The sequence below is a fragment of the Lemur catta genome, chromosome 21 (genome assembly GCF_020740605.2).
Source record: "Lemur catta isolate mLemCat1 chromosome 21, mLemCat1.pri, whole genome shotgun sequence".
In the NCBI taxonomy this organism is placed as follows: Eukaryota; Metazoa; Chordata; class Mammalia; order Primates; family Lemuridae; genus Lemur; species Lemur catta.
This window is the reverse complement of record NC_059148.1, coordinates 18,760,993-18,777,992: the sequence shown is the minus strand read 5'-3', so window position 1 is coordinate 18,777,992 and position 17,000 is coordinate 18,760,993. Positions and strand designations below refer to the sequence as shown.

Below are 17,000 nucleotides of genomic sequence, written 5' to 3'. Positions count from 1 at the left end.
AGCTGACTTCTGTTGAATCCCTACTATGTGCTGAGCACTATGCCTACCCCTTCCCATACATGGTCTCATTGAACCCTCACCTCTACCCTTAGAGAAGCCACCTCCCCCATGTTACAGATGGGGAAACTGAGGCCCACGGAAGCTTCTATCATGTGTGCTGAGTCACACAGCTGAGAAGTGGCAGGGTTGGGGCTCGTACTCTGGTCCACTCTGAACAGACTCCATCTGCCCTGCCACTGACCCCTCTCTGTGCCCTGTCCTTTTCAGACAACCGCTGCATGGACAGAAAGTTCCTGCCGGCCAAGTCCAGTCAGCTCATTGCTCTGGCCAGCTTCCCGGGGGCCGGCAACACGTGGGCTCGTCACCTCATCGAGCTGGCCACTGGCTTCTACACTGGCAGCTACTACTTCGACGGCTCCCTCTACAACAAGGGTGAGGAGACAGGGGTGGAGGGAGGGTGGCACAGGAGGCTTCCTGGCCTCAGAAGGCCCCCAATGGGAGGGTGTGGGAATACCCTTCCTGAGCACCTACTGTGTGCCCTCAGCTCACCCAGGCACACTTATTGAGACCTACTGTGTGCCTGGTGCCCTCCCATTCTTTACACGCCACAGTTCCTTTTTTCTGTTTTTGAGGCAGGGTCTCACTCCTTTGCCCGGGCTAGAGTGCAGTGGCGTCATCATAGCTCCCTGCAACCTCCAGCTCCTGGGCTCAAGGGATCCTCCTGCCTCAGCCTCCTGAATAGCTGGGACTATAGGTGTGTGCCACCACACCTGGCTAATTTTTTTATATTTTGTAGAGACAGGGGTCTTGCTATGTTGCCCAGACTGGTCTCGAACTCCTGGCCTCAAGCAATCCTCTGGCCTCAGAATCCCAGACTGCTGGGATTACAGGCGTGAGCCACTGCGCCCGGCCCCACAAACATTTCTTGAGTATCACGTCCTGGGTACCTCGCCAGCACCAATATTCACTAACTGACATTTATCAAGCACCTGTCGTGTGCCTGGTCCTTTTCCTCCATTTACGTCACCACAACATTCCTTAAGCTCCTACTGTGTGCTGGCTACCTCACCACAGATACTTACTGACCAGCACCTCTTTGCTGTCCATAAGAGGTACAATAACTATGTCACTTTGGGGACATTTATTATCTACTATTTACCGGGTCCTTATCCACACTTAAGTCATCAGTATTTGTTATGCAGGGTGCTTTATTTTCACTCCATTCACAGATATTTACTGAGCACGACGATGTCAGGATGTACTTCCTAAGTCTGGTTTCCCAATATGCATTTATGGAGCGCCGACTGTGTGCCAGGCACCTCATATAAGTTCACATGGCCATAGATGTTCTCTTGACCACCTGCTAGGTGCCAAGAGCTGTGCCAGGTGCTACATTCTTATTTAATCCTGGACAGGAACCCTGGCAGTTGGGACAATGATGCCATTTCCCAGATATGAAAACTGAGGCTTGGGGAGCAGAAGTAACTTAGCTAAAGTCACACAGTTTTTTGTTTGTTTTTTTCCCCAATAGGCTGATTGGGGATTGCATCCCAGTCTTCCCCAGCTTCAAAGCCCACTTCCTATTACTCTGTCACACAGACAAGAAATCTCTGGGGTTTTTTTTTTATGGGAAAATCCTGAATGAAACTAGAAAATCATGGGTGAAATGCTCTCTGGGCATGACGCCCTCTCCTAGGCACGATGGGAGGCATCAGGGAAGCTGGGACTCTGCCTATGAGGGGTTCATGTCTAGTGGAACAGCCCTTGGCCATGGTCTTTGGGTCTGCAAACCAGCTGATGACCACTTCCTGGCTGTGTGACCTTGGGCAAGTTACTGTACCTCTCTGATCCTGTGTCATCATGCCCAAATCAGAGATAACACTATGAGTTCATGAAGTTGTAAAGGTTAATAAGTTGATACTTGTAATGCTCAGAATATACTATGTGTTCAATAAAAGTAGGCTATCAGTACTAGGGTCCGGGTGCTAGTTTGGTTGACAGACAGCTACCCCTGACTCCTAGCTCAGGGAGAGCCAAGGGACTGTGTCTTTCTCAGGGTGACAAGTGGGAGGGAAGCAGACTGAGGAAGAAAAGACAGGAAGAGTGAAGAGGGACAGGTGAAAGGTTGGAGGGGCAGGGCAGGGGATCTGCCTTTGAATCCCAGCCTTTTATATATTTATTAATTTTTAGCTTGGGTTTGAGCAATTATTTGTTAAGCACCTATTATGTATGAGGCTCCATGCCGAGGGTTTTGCATACTTATATCAGGATTTGAACCCAGGCCTAGCTGTCCACAGTACCGAAGATCTTAACCCCTCTGCTGTGCTGTCTTTACGGGAGTTGCAGGAAGGAGCCTGGGCACATTCCAGAATCTCTCTGGCTTGTCCTGGAGCAGTGGCTGGGGGATGCCTGCCCAGAAAGCATCCCCTGGCTTCTCCCTCATTCCAGCCCTCATGGATGTGGCAACAACCCTACTCAGGCAATCCCAGAATGTCACGTAGAAGGATCCCTTAGGATCCAAAGTGGTTTCATCTCATGTATCAATTCTAACAAATGCCTGCTTTAGAACAATGTGTTAAGAAGGATTCTGAGGTCCTACTGTTCTGTCTCAGAACCAGACCTTAATCTAGTAGGGATGCCTCTCGAAATGAAGAATGGGGAGCAATGGTCTATAAGCCAAGTATTTGCCATCTCTGATCCAACACAACCTCCCAACTTCAGGGAAAAGAAAATTGAATCTTAAGGTGGAGTCAGTGAACTTTCAGTGTGAAAGTTCACTCTGATACTTACCAGCTGTGGCAACTTGGGCAAGAGTCTTCACCTCTCTGAGCTTTCATTTTTTCATCTGTCATATGGAGATGTCAGTACTGAACTCAGAGATTTTCCAAAATTATAATAAGATAATGTTTATGCGATAATGTTGTGAAGCTGTGGTGTAAAATATGTCATTTTTTAAATGACATGTAACCAGGACAGTAAGCTACTTAGTCCAAGGCCAAGAGCGCTGGTCTCTGACTATGCATTAGAACCGCCCAGGGAGCTTTTAAAGAACTTCAGATCATTTCCTTCAGCGTCTCAGGAGTGGGCTGGCCTCGGTTTCCTTAAAAGCTCCCCGGGGGAATCTCATGCAAAGCCAGGGCTGGGACCACCCGCACCGCCTCCCCCGGCCCTAGACTAAGAACCCAGTATTTTTACTTCGAGACCCGTAACATCCCCAAAATTTGTCTTCACCCTGTGCTGTTTCTACTCAATTGTTGGGGAATATTAATTGATCATTGATGGAGTGAGGTGTCGACTAAAATGTTAACTTGATTTAAAGAAAAAAAAAAGGAAGAAAGAAAATAGAAACCCTCCGCGGCAATTCTCCTGCCTCAAGCTGTGTCTAGTTACTAGATGTTTCCTTAATTCCCACTGAGAAAGGCAGGGGTTTGAGGGCTGGTCACGGGCAGCTGAGGCTTTGAGTATAGCTGCCTTTTCATTAGGAGCTTAAAAATACCCCCCACAGCCCGAGCCCTTGCAGTTAACAATGAGCTCTCCCCGGGAGCTGGGGGCTGGCAGGGGAGTGCGGGCAAAGAGAAGACCCCCACCCACAGCTCCCCAATAGCCTGAGTCAATCTGGCTAGCCCCCAAGCCCCTCCCCACGTGACCTTTGTAGCTGAAAGATGCTAAAGGTAGTGAAATCCCCCTACCCTTGCGGGGGAGGGGAATTTCTCTGCCCCAGTTACCCCCTCGCCCCCCCCGGGTGGGGCTCTGCCACCCCTTTTAGACATCAGTCTCCAGGTATAATGAGCTCTTTGGAGTTTAAGAACACACTAGAAATCTGCATGTGCAGTCCCTGGGACATCGGTCCTCACTTGCCCCACCCTTATGCCTTGCTCATGGGCCTGGGCACCGGCTCCTGCGCTGCAGATCAAACCCCCTCTGCAGTGTCCCTGGCAGACTCAGGTGTCCCCCTTCATCCTCCTCGTACCCTGGCATTCCTCCCTCGTAGCCCTTTCTACGAGGAATATATTCACGTCGCTGTTAAGAAGACTAATCCTCCTGGGCACTTAGTGAATATCTATAGTGGGCCCAGCGCTGTGACAGGTGGCTTTGTATTTTTTCTGACTCACTCTTGGGGGGCGTGTGCAGAAGATGGATCAGGCTCCCTCCAAAGGAGAGAGACGATGACGGAGTGCCAGGCTGCGTGCTGGGTGAATACAACAGTTAGGCTGTAGGGTTGGGTAGGGATGGGGGAAGCGGTGGAGGCTGGGGGGAGAGTCAGGAGGAGCAGCCAGGACTGGAGATGGCAGAGCACTGGGAATGCCCTTCTGAGAGCTGGGGACATTATCCCAGGGGCGGGGAATGGGGCTGGGGGTGGATTATTGAGGGTGTTAGGCAGAGACAGGGTGTGCTCAGACTTGCACATTTGAATTACACCCCTGGCCACAGCTTTGGACTGGGGGCATTTAGGAGGCTGCAGGGTCATCTGGGTGAGTGACAATGGTGGGGAGAAAGGGACAGGGGGGTGGGACATGTAGGAGGTCATTGGTGACTCTCGTGTTTCTGGGGGCCTTGGTGGGTGGGTCTGGAGGGGTGGCGTCTCTGCACTGAGCTGACTGCACCCTTAGAGCATCCTTACTCCTGCTGCTAACTTGCGGGGTGGCTCGGGCACGGTCCCCTGCCCCTGAGAGCCCGATTTCCTCTCCCGTAAGAGGCAGGTGTCTGGCGGGTGGTCTCCCAGGGCCCTGCTAAGTCTCACGCCCGCTTGACATTTCCTCTCCTTCCTCTGCGCTTTCTGCAACCCTCTCTTCCCGCGCTCAGCAAGGGGGCTGCTCCCCGGTGCTGGAGACAGAGGGAGTGAACGAGTGAGTGAGGGAATAAAGGAAGGAACAGAGGGACCCTCACCTCCCAGAACCCGAGGGTCCGTCCCCCTTGAGTCTGCTCTGTCTTCCCTTCCCCAGTGTGGTTCGCTGTCTGCAGAGCGTGGTTGCCTCTGTGTCTGCGTCCAACCCCCCGTCGGGCCCTTTAGAACTAATTGGTGGGCACACATGGGCACAGGAAGCGGTAAAAATCCTTGTCTCTTTTTTGATCATCCTTCCTCTCTCTGCGTCTACCTCCGTCCTGTACGTGTCTCTGCTTTCCTGCTTCCCTCTGCCTCGATGTCCCCCTCTGCTCTCTGTCTCTGTCTCTGTCTCATTCCATTTGTGTCTGTCTCTCCCCCGACCCCGCCTTCCCCGTTGCTCTGGGTCAGTCCCCACTTCTGTCCTGCCCCTTCCCCCTTTCTCTTTGCCCGAGTTTCATCTCCCCACCGTCCCCATCTCAGGGACCCGGCAGCCCCGAGTGCAGCCTCGAGCTCTGTGATCTGACAGCGGCCAGAGCCCTGACTTCTGTGTGTCTCTCGCCATCTGGGCCCAATGCCGTCCTTCGCCCCCGCCCCCTGGGCACACCGTTTTTCATGAAGGTGGCAGGGAACAGGACAGCGAGCAGAAACACGTGATGTATCCATGGAGACCTACTTCTGCCCTCATTCCATGGGCCAAAGCAAGGCCTGTGGCCACGCTGGACGCCAGTGGGGTGTGGATACTGACCCCACCCAACGAGGAGTCACCCCCCACGTCCCATCAGGCCCCTCTCGTAGCACCTGAGCATCAATCCTCCTCCTTCCTAGCACTAACCATGGTGGTGATTTTACATTTATTTGTGTCATTATTTGAGTAATCTGACTCTCAAAAACAGTAAGACCCATGAATGTTTTTTGCAAATCATTTTAATCTGCACCTGCCAGCACAGTGCCCTGCACATAGTAGGTGCTCAATAAATGTGGGAGTGACTAAGGGAACAAATGAGTGTTCCCGGGGTGGCCCAGCACGGGGTGGTGTGGAGTGGGCCCCCGGCTTCCCCCAGCTCACCTGTGTGTCATGTTCCCAACCTCCGGCTGCGGGAAGGGTTCAAAGGCGAGCGGGACCACTGGAGCAGCAGGCGCACCATCTGCATCAAGACGCACGAAAGTGGCCAGAAGGAGATCGAGGCCTTTGATGCCGCCATCCTGCTCATCCGCAACCCCTACAAGGCCCTCATGGCGGAGTTCAACCGCAAGTATGGCGGCCACATCGGCTTTGCGGCTCACGCCCACTGGAAGGGCAAAGGTACAGCTTGGGCAGGGGATGGGTGGGCGCAGAGCTGTCTGGGCGGGGTGACCTGCAGGGGGTGATGTCTCCCACGAGGAATCATGGAGGGCATCCTGGAGGGGGTGCCCATCGGGCTCCATTTCCTGCCTACGGTAGAGGAGGTGTGTTTCCCACAAGCCTTCCCCTCTGTGCTCTGGGCTGTCACATAGCACAGTGGTAAAAGACATGGGTTAAGGAACGCTACTCCCTGGGTTCAAGTCCCAGCTCCACTACTTCCTGGAAAAGCTCCTTAACCTCTCTGAACTTAGATTGTCCCCTCTGTAAAACGGGGATAACAGAATTATGGGAATTTACAAAGTTAACCCTCTTACAATCTGTATTGTTGTTGGGTCTATCTCAACGTTCCCTGGTCCTCGATTCCCAGTGTCAAGAGTGAGCACTGGTACCGATGAGGAATGATCACAAATGCAAAGCAATCCCACACAAATGGTTTATTACAGAAAAGACAGAAACTATACAAAGTGAAAGTAGAGAAGGAAGCCACCCAAAGTGAAAATACGTCCCAGAGAGAGGAATGGGTCAGTCTCCGCGAGTGGAGAAGGACGTTGAGGACTCCCACGTGGTTTCCCTTCATTGGCCTGGTCCGGGGAGGGCTTGCAGCAGGTGTGGGATGTTGCCAATGATTAGCAGGGGTTCTGTGGTTTCCTGTAGTCCCTTCCCCTGATCGGTCCCCCGGCTTCTCCGCCCCTAGGAACCACCCTCCTGACTTACACCCACCACCTGCAGATTTGATCCCTACCTAACATTGTCATTTATATGGAATTGACTGAAGCACGTTAAACTGGGTGGAAGGACACCTGAATCCAGGCCCAGGTCAGCGACTGAATGGCTGCATTGCCTGAGGTCCTAAGAGGTCACATACAAGGCATCATTTCAATGAACGATCTCACTAACTCTGGCTCAGGAGGCTCAGAGAGGTTAAGTGACTTGCCCCATGTCACACAGATGGGAAGTGGCAGCATTGATCCCCCAAGCACTGAATTTATTAAGATGACCTGGGTTTTAGATTCGGCTCTGGAACTTACCACGTGACAGAGGTCTGTGTGGATGAACGTTTCAACACAGGCTTAGGGGGCCAGAGCTTTGAAGTCAGACCCAATTTCTGCCATCTTGAATATCCTTAACCCCTCTGAGACTCAAAATCCCACGTCACTTACACAGGGATCTCATCACCACCATGAGAGTCACCTCCAAGAAGTGTTTTGGAAAGAGTTAACTTCTTAAACCCCCACAATAACTGGCCGTAGCCAGTCCCAGGAGCACGGACGCTGCTTGTCTAGGCTGGAGAGGACCTGGGAGATAACCCAACCCGGCGGGCCTCCGCCCTGGCTGTCCACTAGAGTCCCCGGAGGAGTGTGGGAACCCCAGTGCCCGGCTGCACCCTGCACCATTCCCAGAGTGGCCCCTGGACGTCAGTGCTTTTTAAAGCTCCCCAGCTGCTTCTGACGTGCAAGCATGGCTGAGAACCACAGACTCTCTGTTTACTCATGGGGAAACTGAGGCCCACAAAGAAGCAGAGACCCCCACGGTGGGTCTAGGCCGAGGACCTAGTTCTTCTACCTCCCAGGCACCCTGTGCCCCGAGTGAACAGAGCAGGGACTTACACGGGAGGCTCATGTGGGCACTTGGCATTTGTTATCTTGTTTAAACCCTGAAATAACCGGAGGCGTAAGAAAGGCTGGAGGAATTCAGTGGCGCTCAGTTGTACAGGTGAGAAAACGGTCCCAGGAAGGGGCAAGTCCTTTGGCTAAGGCCCCAGGCAGGGACTGAGCTGGAATTCAAACCCGGGCATGAGCCACCAGGTTCTGCTCTTGCCCTGAGATGTCGCTGACCCTCTGGTACATGCAGAGGTTCTCCTCTCCCAGACAGCCCCTGTCTCAGGTTCAGACGTGCCCCCTAATTCCCAAGAGCCGCCTCTCGTCTTTTTCTTTATCCGAGACAGCTGGGAGCTTGAAACCAGCGCTAAGGGGGGAATCAGGACAGACTGAACCAAGGGGCTGCAGCGAGTTTGGGGGAGCAATGCATCTCATATTGGGGGCTGGGGGTCCCACATGTATCTGGGATGGAAGAAGGGGTCTCCTCCAAGTACCCCCTCCAAGGCCTGACCCAGGGCTTAAGGGCTTCCCAAGAAACGGAACCCCCAAGTCTCCATCAGCCCATTTCTCTCATTTGCATTCGCCCTCTGGCCCCCGTGGGCGCTTGAGTTCGAGACCCTTGCTCTGGGGTCTCTGAAACAGCAGCATCTGCATCACACGGGATCTTAGACATGCAAATTCTCAGGCCCCACCCCAGACCTACCGGATCAGAGATTGTGGGAGTGGGGCCCCGGCAGCCTGCGTTGAACAAGCCTTGCTGGAGACTCTGATGTGCAACCCAGTTTAAGCTCCACTGCTTTGAGCCCTTGCCACTCAGAGTGTGGCCTGAGGATCAGTGGCACCGACGTCACCTGGAGGATGTTTAGACAAGCACATCTCAGGCCCCCACCCAAGGCTTACTGGATCCGAATGCGCATTTTAACAAGATTCTCCCAGGAGGCTTTGTGTGCACTTTAAAGTTTGGGAATTGCTGCTTTTGGATGCCCTTGGCAACAGAATATGAAGGTCACCCCGTGAGAGCGGAGGTCACCCAGCTATGGAGCACGTCCACCCCAGTGTCCCCTCGTTCCCTTCCCAATTATAGCTCCGTGGAGGCTTCTGCAATACCCCCCTTTGGGTTCCATAATGTTAATTTTACAATCTCCCCGGAGTGAATCCAGAGCCAAATTTTATGTGATATGATTACACAAGGTGAATTGTCCTGGATCTGTTTAATGAAACAGATACTGTGTTTAATGGTTCCGTGGGGGATTAAGGACAGTTAAGCTATTAATCAGGCCCCAGTTCCTCCCGTCAACAAGAAGATGGAGGGAGGCTGGCCAGCCTGAGCCCCGCCAGCCACACCTGTGCGACAATTCCGGCAGAGCCAGCACTCGTTACTGATGCTCCCCGGCTTTATTGCCCGAGGTGCAGGCAGCGATCAATTACCGGGAATCCTGAGCTAATCGAGGGCTTTTGTTCTTCATTTTTATTCTTCTTCTTTCCAGTGAAGTAATTTAGGAGTTTCAAGTGAGGAAGCTTTGCCATAGGAGGGGGTGAGGTGGGCAAACATCTGCTGCCAGAACAGCTTGGATGTCTATTGTGCTGTTAGAGCGAAGCCCAGACCAAAATGATGGGGCACGTGGAGAGTCTCAGGAGACGGGATGGGGGTTGGGGACGGCCACCAACAGCACCATGAATAATGACAGTAACCAGCCTTTATCGAGCACCTCCTATGCCCCAGGCACCGTACCAGGATCTCCGCAAGTCTTATTCCACTCAAACTGCACAGCAACTGGAGGAGGCAGGAGATCCTATCAGGACCGCCATTTTGCAAGTAGGTAAACTGAGGCTCCAAGGTCACAGAGCTCATGTAAGAGGAGCAGGGTTTTGAACCCTGGCAGTCATCTACGAACAGACCCTGCATCTCAGATGACAGCCTGAAGGTGAGGTGAGCAGCAGGTAGACTAAGGGTCAGGCTGCCCAGGACCGGGAGCAAAAGAGGTCTGGAGCTGATCACATCGGGTGCCTGTGACGGGTTGGCTGGGGTGTCGAGAGCCACGGTCAGCCCAGGATAATTGGGGGTTCGAGTTCCACCTCGGATGCCCGCTGTGTGGCCTTGGGCAAGTTGCTTCATGTCTCTGAGCCTCCTTTGTCCTGAGTCTAAAGTGGGGCTAGCAAGTCTTTCTCTCCAGGCTCCTTGCAAAGTGCCCAGCATAGCCCCGACACCAAGTAGGTGCCCGGGCAACATGCATTCCCCGCCTGCTCCTCAGACAGAGGAGCTCTGGTGTCCCGCAGAGGTTAGTCAACAGGGACACGGTGTCATCTCCACTCCCCCTGCATCCAAGGCTAGAGCACCGGGAGTTACCTTAGGGACCCCAGCACCCTTCCTTTTCCTTGAGAGCCACCCTGCAGCCCTCCTTCCGCAACCCCTTGAGACAGTGAGAAGTGGCGGAGCCTCAAAGCCTGGACGTGTGCGTGTTGCTGGGTGACCTCGCCCCGTCACCGTCACCTGGGCATCGCCCACAAGAGCAGCAGCTGTCCTGAATCCCCAGGGATGCCGTGAGGTGGCTGGGGAGTGGGGGAATTCTGAAAAAGTAGAACAGACCATGCACATGCTAGATTTTTCCTAATCACTCAGATACATCTGGTCTTAACCCATTATAACAGTACGGGCCCAATTAGTCAGATACATTGTAAATAATCCATTTCAAGGATTAAAAAAAAAAAAAAAAAGGAAAGAGTCCTTGTCACCAGCATAAATATTTCCCAAGCAGCCGTGGTGTTCTGGGGGGCACCGGAGGAGCGGGAGTCTCCGCACAGATTCTGATGGTTCTGCAAAGCGAAGGAGGCCTTTATCACATCGCAATTTGGCGGCTGGGAATTTCAATTTAGTTCAACAACCATTCATTGAGGCCCTGCTGTGCACAAGGCAGCGGGAGGAAGAGTGGGTGAGGCTGCCCGTGCCTGGGAAAGACGGGTGCTGGACTCAGGCAGACGCAACCCGGACGGTGCTTCCCGGCTACGCGACCATGAACAAGTCACTTCGCCTCTCCCGGCCTCAGTTTCCTCCCTGGTGATGAGTGAACAGTCGCCCTTTTCCTTTCATGGCAGCGGTAGGACTAACTAAGATAGTGGGTATTCGTCACCCTGCAATGGATTAGGATTTAGTTTTTAAGATCCAGCTGGACTCCCCAGCCTAGCTGGGGGGACTCCCCAACCTGCAGACTCCCCCTGTTCCCCCCTCTGGGGGGTGCCGGCTGGCATTTGCCCCTGTGAGAGGCCCTGGGTCTCAGTTCGGGGTTTCAGAGCACCTGCCCTGCGGTTCTGCAGCTGAGGCTCAGAAGCGAGGCTGTGACTCCTCTTCTCTGTCCCTGACGTCCTCCACGTTCTCCTGCGGGACTTTCGGCAGCAGCAGGGGGCTGGCCGCCTCTCTCCTTGGTGTCCCCAAGGAATTTCCTGTGTTCCCCATAACCTGTCCTTCAAGTCAGACAATCCCAAACACACCCTCCCAGTTTGGGTGACACTCCATCGTGTCATTTCACCGGGGAAAGGCGGCAGAGGGACAGCAAGAGGAAACAGTACAGGATACTTCAAGGCAAAGCAAAGAAAGACGTGTAGAGCAGAAATGTGTAAAGATGATGATATAACTAATCCGACTTAAACCCTGACCTCAGATTGGTCACGCAGTGTTGGGGAGACAGGAAACACAAGTTACAGCGCAATGTCATTAGTGCTGCAGGGGCACGGGGGAGGGGGGGGCTTGAAAGCCCAGAGGAGGCACCTGCCTGAGGCTAGGGAGTCGGGGAAGACTGGCTTACCAGAGAGCAGATAATAATAACAGCAATAATGATAGCCAGCATTTATTGAGCACCTACTGGGTTCAAGGCACCATGTTAAAAACTTTGCATACTTTTTCACTTCCCCTGTTCAGTGGCCCTGTTACTGTCCTGCGGGGAGATGCCACCACTGCACAGGATCACTTGGGAGTTAAAAGCCCAGACTTAAGGCTGGTTCAAATCCTGGCTCTGCCACTTATTAGCTCTGTGACCTGGAGCAAGTTATTTAACCTCTCTGTGCCTCAGTTTCCTCTTCTGTTAAATGGGGATAATGATGGTATCTACCTCACATGGTTGCTGTGAGGCTTAAGTGGAATTAATAGCTATATTAATATGCTCATTAATATATAATTATAACATTAAGTGTAGTATAATGTATATAATACATAATATGTTATATGTTATTCTATAGTGACATATATTTATATATAGGGCTGTGCTTTGCGCATAGCAAGCACCAAACAAAAAAAAATTATAATTATTCCCAAAGAGGAGGGAGGGCTAGGAATATTCCAGGCAGAAGCAGCCCTGAGGTGGGAGGTATCAGGTGTGTTTAGAGATATAAAAGGCGTGAGTTGGGTTGTTATTGTCGATTGTCAATTGTGTTAGTTGTGCTGTGAATCATGGCAGCCATGACTGGGCACCGACTGACCCAGGTTTTGTGACTCCCCCCTGCCCCCGTCCTCCCTCCTCCCGCTGCAGAGTGGCCAGAGTTCGTGAAGAACTACGCCCCGTGGTGGGCCACTCACACGCTGGACTGGCTCAGGTTCGGCAAGAAGGTGCTGGTGGTGCACTTCGAGGACCTGAAGCAGGACCTCTTCGTCCAGCTGGGCCGCATGGTCGGCCTGCTGGGCGTGGCCGTGAGGGAGGACCGGCTGCTCTGCGTGGAGAGCCAGAAGGACGGCAACTTCAAGCGCTCGGGGCTCCGGAAGCTCGAGTACGACCCCTACACGGCCGACATGCAAAAGGCCATCTCCGCCTACATCAAGATGGTGGACGCGGCCCTCAAAGAGAGGAACCTCACGGGTGTCCCCGACGACTACTACCCGAGATGATGTGCCCGCACGGGGGGCGGAGGGCTGGGCGTCCTGACCAAGCAGGCCGTGGGGACCCCGGACCCCTGGCGACCCCCTCGGACCTGTCCTCTCTTTGGTTTGGGGACCATGTTTGCCTTCAGTGAGTTTCCTGCATGACAAAGGAGGCTCCAGGGAAGAGATTGTCCCGGCACTACGTCCCCCCTTGGAGATGCAGGGCAACTGGTTTGGGGGGCAGTTCCAGCCACATGGACCCTTTTCTGTCCCCCACGTCCCTGTCTCCACCACCCCGGTTCCGCTTGTGGGAAGGAGGGCTCGTGAGTCTCACGGAGACCAGTGGATGTCCCACCGCAGTTGTTGAGGATCTTGATGCCAGAGCTCAGGGGGGTGATGTCAAAACGTGGCCCCAGACACTTGTCCTTTCTGGCCTGAGCTTTTGTAGCTCCTTCTCGTCTCCACGCAGGACGCACTGGCACTGACGCCTACCGCGGGCCACCTTCTGATTTAAAGAAAGATTTCCAGGAGGGTCTCCGGGGCCTCAGGTCTCTGACATTCTGGGTGGGATGGGAGGTCATGGCGCTCCCGGTGGGTGAAGGGGCACCACCACGTGGGGTCGCTGGCATCCTGAGCCCACCCCCAGCCCAGGGGGCTTCTGAGAAACAAGCTGGTTGCCTCTTCCCACGCTGTGTCCTGGTAACCTTGGGGTCCTAGATCCCACTTCCAGAGAACCTCAAGCACCAACAGTTAGCCCATGAGGGTGGTCACATGCCACGTGCAGAATCTGCGTAAGCGTGAGAGCCCCAGGAACACAACTCGCCACTGTGGGTCCAACACGTTGGTCTCACACTGCCCTACGGACAGCTACCAGTGCGTCCTTGCTGTCCAGGTGAGAGAGCAAGAGTGCTCCAGATCGGGGGGAACCGTGCCCAAAGTGGACCTCCGCTACCTTCCCAGACCATCAGCCTCCTTTTGACATAGTCCAACAGGGCCAGCTTCCCCCTTGGGGACCCTTTAAGGGATGGGGTGAATGGGATGTCTCCTCATTTCCGTACACACACTGCTCTCTGGAGGCCGAGACAGCAAACCAAAGGATTTCAGAGGACCTGAGTCATTGAACATTTATCTTAAAAGGCATTGATCCAGGTTCCCACCTCGTCCCCCACCCCGGATACCGGTGGCTTCCCATCTGGCCACACCTGCACCCTCCCCAATCACGTAGACGCAAAAGCCATAGGGCACGGCCTCTTTGCTATTCCGCCTGGGGCAGCCTCCCTAAGCAGGCCCCCTGAAGCCTCGGGGTGCAGGTGAACGCTCATCCCAAGTAGCAAAGAGACTGTGGAAAAGGCGAGTGTAAAGAGATATATTTTTTTAAGAGGAATATAATTAATACATTCCGCCCCTTTGGAACCTGGTTCTGCAGAAGGAAGGCCACAGGGATTGGACTGGTGGGTCCCTCCCCTGACTCCCTCATCTGCAGGATTGGGGCCACCCCAGGGCCCACCCAGGGGGCTCTGAATGTATTTTGTACCGTGTTTATCCCCGCCCCCTGCCACCCCAGGCTGATTTCTAGTCGTCTTTCGCAAAGCAGTGGAGAGCTCGGCCTCCCCTCCCACTTGGAGGTCGGCTCTCTCTGGGGGACTCTTGGTCCAGGACCTGGGCCAGTTCTTTCCTGGTGGTCGCCTCTGGCCACGAGTTTCTGTCTGAAGATTCCTCAGGTGAACACCATCATTAAATGCGAGTTTTGTTGACAATTGTACCACGTGGCAGAGTGTTGTGTAAGACAGGTACACAGATGGGATGTGTTCCTGGTGTGTGTGTGTGTGTGTGTGTATAGTGTGTGTGTGTGAGAGAGAGAGAGAGACCCTACGTGTGTGATGCTATCCGTGCACATGCGTGTGCGGCCAGGAAGCCAGTGAGAGTACAAGAGGACAGAGAAGTCCCCCCTGTCCCCTGGTGGGTGGGACAGCAGTTTCCAAACCTCCAAAGACCTCCTGTGTTCTCTCTCCTTGTGCATGTGTGGAGAGTGCTGGTGCCCGGGGACTGTTTCCCAGCCAGAGGGAAGGACAAGGGTTTTACATTCTGCCACATAGACCGTAAGGGGGAGGGGGAGCCGGGACAGGCAGAGGGGGGAGAGGAAGGGGCTTCTCCCCACTGGGGGGGCGGGGCGAGCTCAGGAAGACGGAGTCCTGTGCCACTGAGGGGGTTCGTGCTGGCGCATAGAAACTATTCTGTGACGACTGGGCTCTGATCTGGGTCCCAGGCTGCACTCTGACCCCAATAGTAAACCAAGTCTGACCTGGTCACAGTTTGAGCCCAATCCCAGAGCCTTGAACGTGGGCCGCAGTTAAGCTCTAATCCTGATCACAGACTGAGCCCTGATCCCGGGCACATCCTGATCCACGATCCTCGTCTGGTGCTGATCTCTCATCCCGGCCCCACATTGACTGAGTCACACTGGACGAGTCCCAAGTCTGGTCCTGCTTACACTGAGCCCTGACCCTGGTCATTGGCTACGTTCCCATCCGGGTCATAGGCTGAGCCCCGACCTGCCCCGGATCCAATGCTGACGGTGTCTCCTGACTGAGCCCGAATCTCTGATTCTGGTCGGAGACTGAGCCTCACTCCTGACTCCGCGTAAGTCCTGACCTTGGGCATGCTGAGCCCTCCCCCGATCTCAGCTCAAGCCTTAATTCTGGTCCCAGGCTGAGCCCTGAACCAATGTGCCAATTTTCTTCCACTTCTGTACGTATTACCTGTGTAACAAAATGCTCCCAACAAGAAGCTCGGGATCCCAGTGGTCCCCAGCGCAGGTGCCTGGTCTGGCAGCCGGGACACCTGGGCTCCCTGCGGCTCCAGGACTTGAGGAGACCGAGCCGGGTGCAGCACCTGCCAATTGCTGGGATTTCTTCTGGATTCTCCAGTAACCCTGGGGGCGGCTGCAAAGGTATCCCAATGGACAGTGGGGGAGGGGCGGCAAACAGGGGGCGAGGGCAGGTGCTGCAGGGACCCAGCCTCCTGCCAGAGGCCCAGCCCCTCCCCTTCCGCTTTCTCTCTTTCATCATTTCTCTTCTCCCCATGCCTGGCTGCTTCCTCCCCGCTTCCCTTTGCCCTGACTCCTGATCCCAATTTCCCTCTGTGGTCCCTCTGATGTCCCCCAGCTGCTCATTAAACCTCGTTCCTCGTTCCCTCTTGCCTTTCTGCCCTTTTCTCTTCCCCCTCTCTCCCTCATCCCATCTGCGTCTCTTTCTTGATTTCTGGTCCTGTTTGTGCAAGTGTCTCTCCATCTCTGAGCTCTCTCTCTCTCTCTGGCTCCCTCCTTCCCCTGCCGCCCTCCCCCATCTCCTCATCTTCCTGGAGAGTGGGGGTGACCCAGTGGGATCCAGACATAGTGAGACAAATGCTACCCAGGCTGGTAACCAAGGAAGTGGTTTCCTTAGCAACAGAATCTGCAGGCACGTGCTCCACTGCCCCATCCCTTAGCTATAATAGTACAGAGGCGGGGACAGAGAGAGAGGGTGGATGGGGCGGGGGCAGCCTCGAGCCAGTAAAGACACCGCTGCAGGGATCCTCGTGGGAGGGGACAGTGCTCAGAGATCAGCTCAGTGCCAGGCACTTTGGGGACACTCAAAAATGTGAGAGGCAGGGGGTTGAGGGGTCAGAGAGAGGCGTGTACAGTGGAGAGAGCTGGGGGAAGAATCCACAGGACATGGTGACAGACTTGATGTGTGGAGGGGAGGTGACAGAGAGGACAAGGACAACCCCAAGGTTCTGGCCTAGGCAGCTCCCGGGAGGGGGCTTTTTTGAGACGGAGGCCACAGCGCAGAGAAGCAGGGGTGGGAGGGAGACAGGTGTTGGGTTGACTCTTGGTTCGTCTGTGCCCGAGAGGTCACCACTTACTCGGGCGGTGGCATGGGGGTGGGAAGGCGTAGGGAGGACACAGAAATGTGTCACTTCTCCCTTTTAAATCAGCAACAAGGAACATGGGAGAATAAACACAGCCCTGAGGGTGGCGAGAGGCTCGGGGAAGTTAAGTAATGGACTTGGGTGGCACCTTAGTTGGTGACAATGCTTGGATTTGAACCTGGGGACAATCCGGAGCCTGTTGGGAAGGTGGAATGGACAGAAGAGGGTAGAATATGGAGAGAGAAAGACAGAGGCAGAGAAAGGACATAGAGAGAGATTGGGAGCCAGAGATAGAAAGAGAGAGAGAGAGATTTAAGTCATTGATCTGGCACTTTTTCCCACCAGGAAAACAAAAATATGTTCCATTTTAGAGAAATGAGAGAGGGTGAGAGAGGAGACAAAAGCACCCTCCTGTCTGATAGCTTTTGCAGCTATAAATAACTGTCCCCAAAGAAAACACCTGTCAAGATGCATTCACTT

General features: G+C 54.0%; 1 protein-coding gene across 3 annotated transcripts in view; it reads left to right on the top strand.

Annotated features, from left to right (window-relative positions):
• Window positions 1–14,373, top strand: part of WSCD2 (WSC domain containing 2) — a 111,415-nt gene extending 97,042 nt beyond the window's left edge. For all 3 annotated transcript variants that reach the window (XM_045534643.1, XM_045534644.1, XM_045534646.1), the window contains exons 7-9: window positions 268–432; window positions 5,928–6,128; window positions 12,286–14,373. In XM_045534643.1, the coding sequence (XP_045390599.1) occupies window positions 268–432; window positions 5,928–6,128; window positions 12,286–12,638 (719 nt within the window). In that variant the 3' untranslated portion in view covers window positions 12,639–14,373. The remainder of the gene's footprint in view (window positions 1–267; window positions 433–5,927; window positions 6,129–12,285) is intronic.
• The last annotated feature ends 2,627 nt before the right edge of the window (window positions 14,374–17,000 follow it).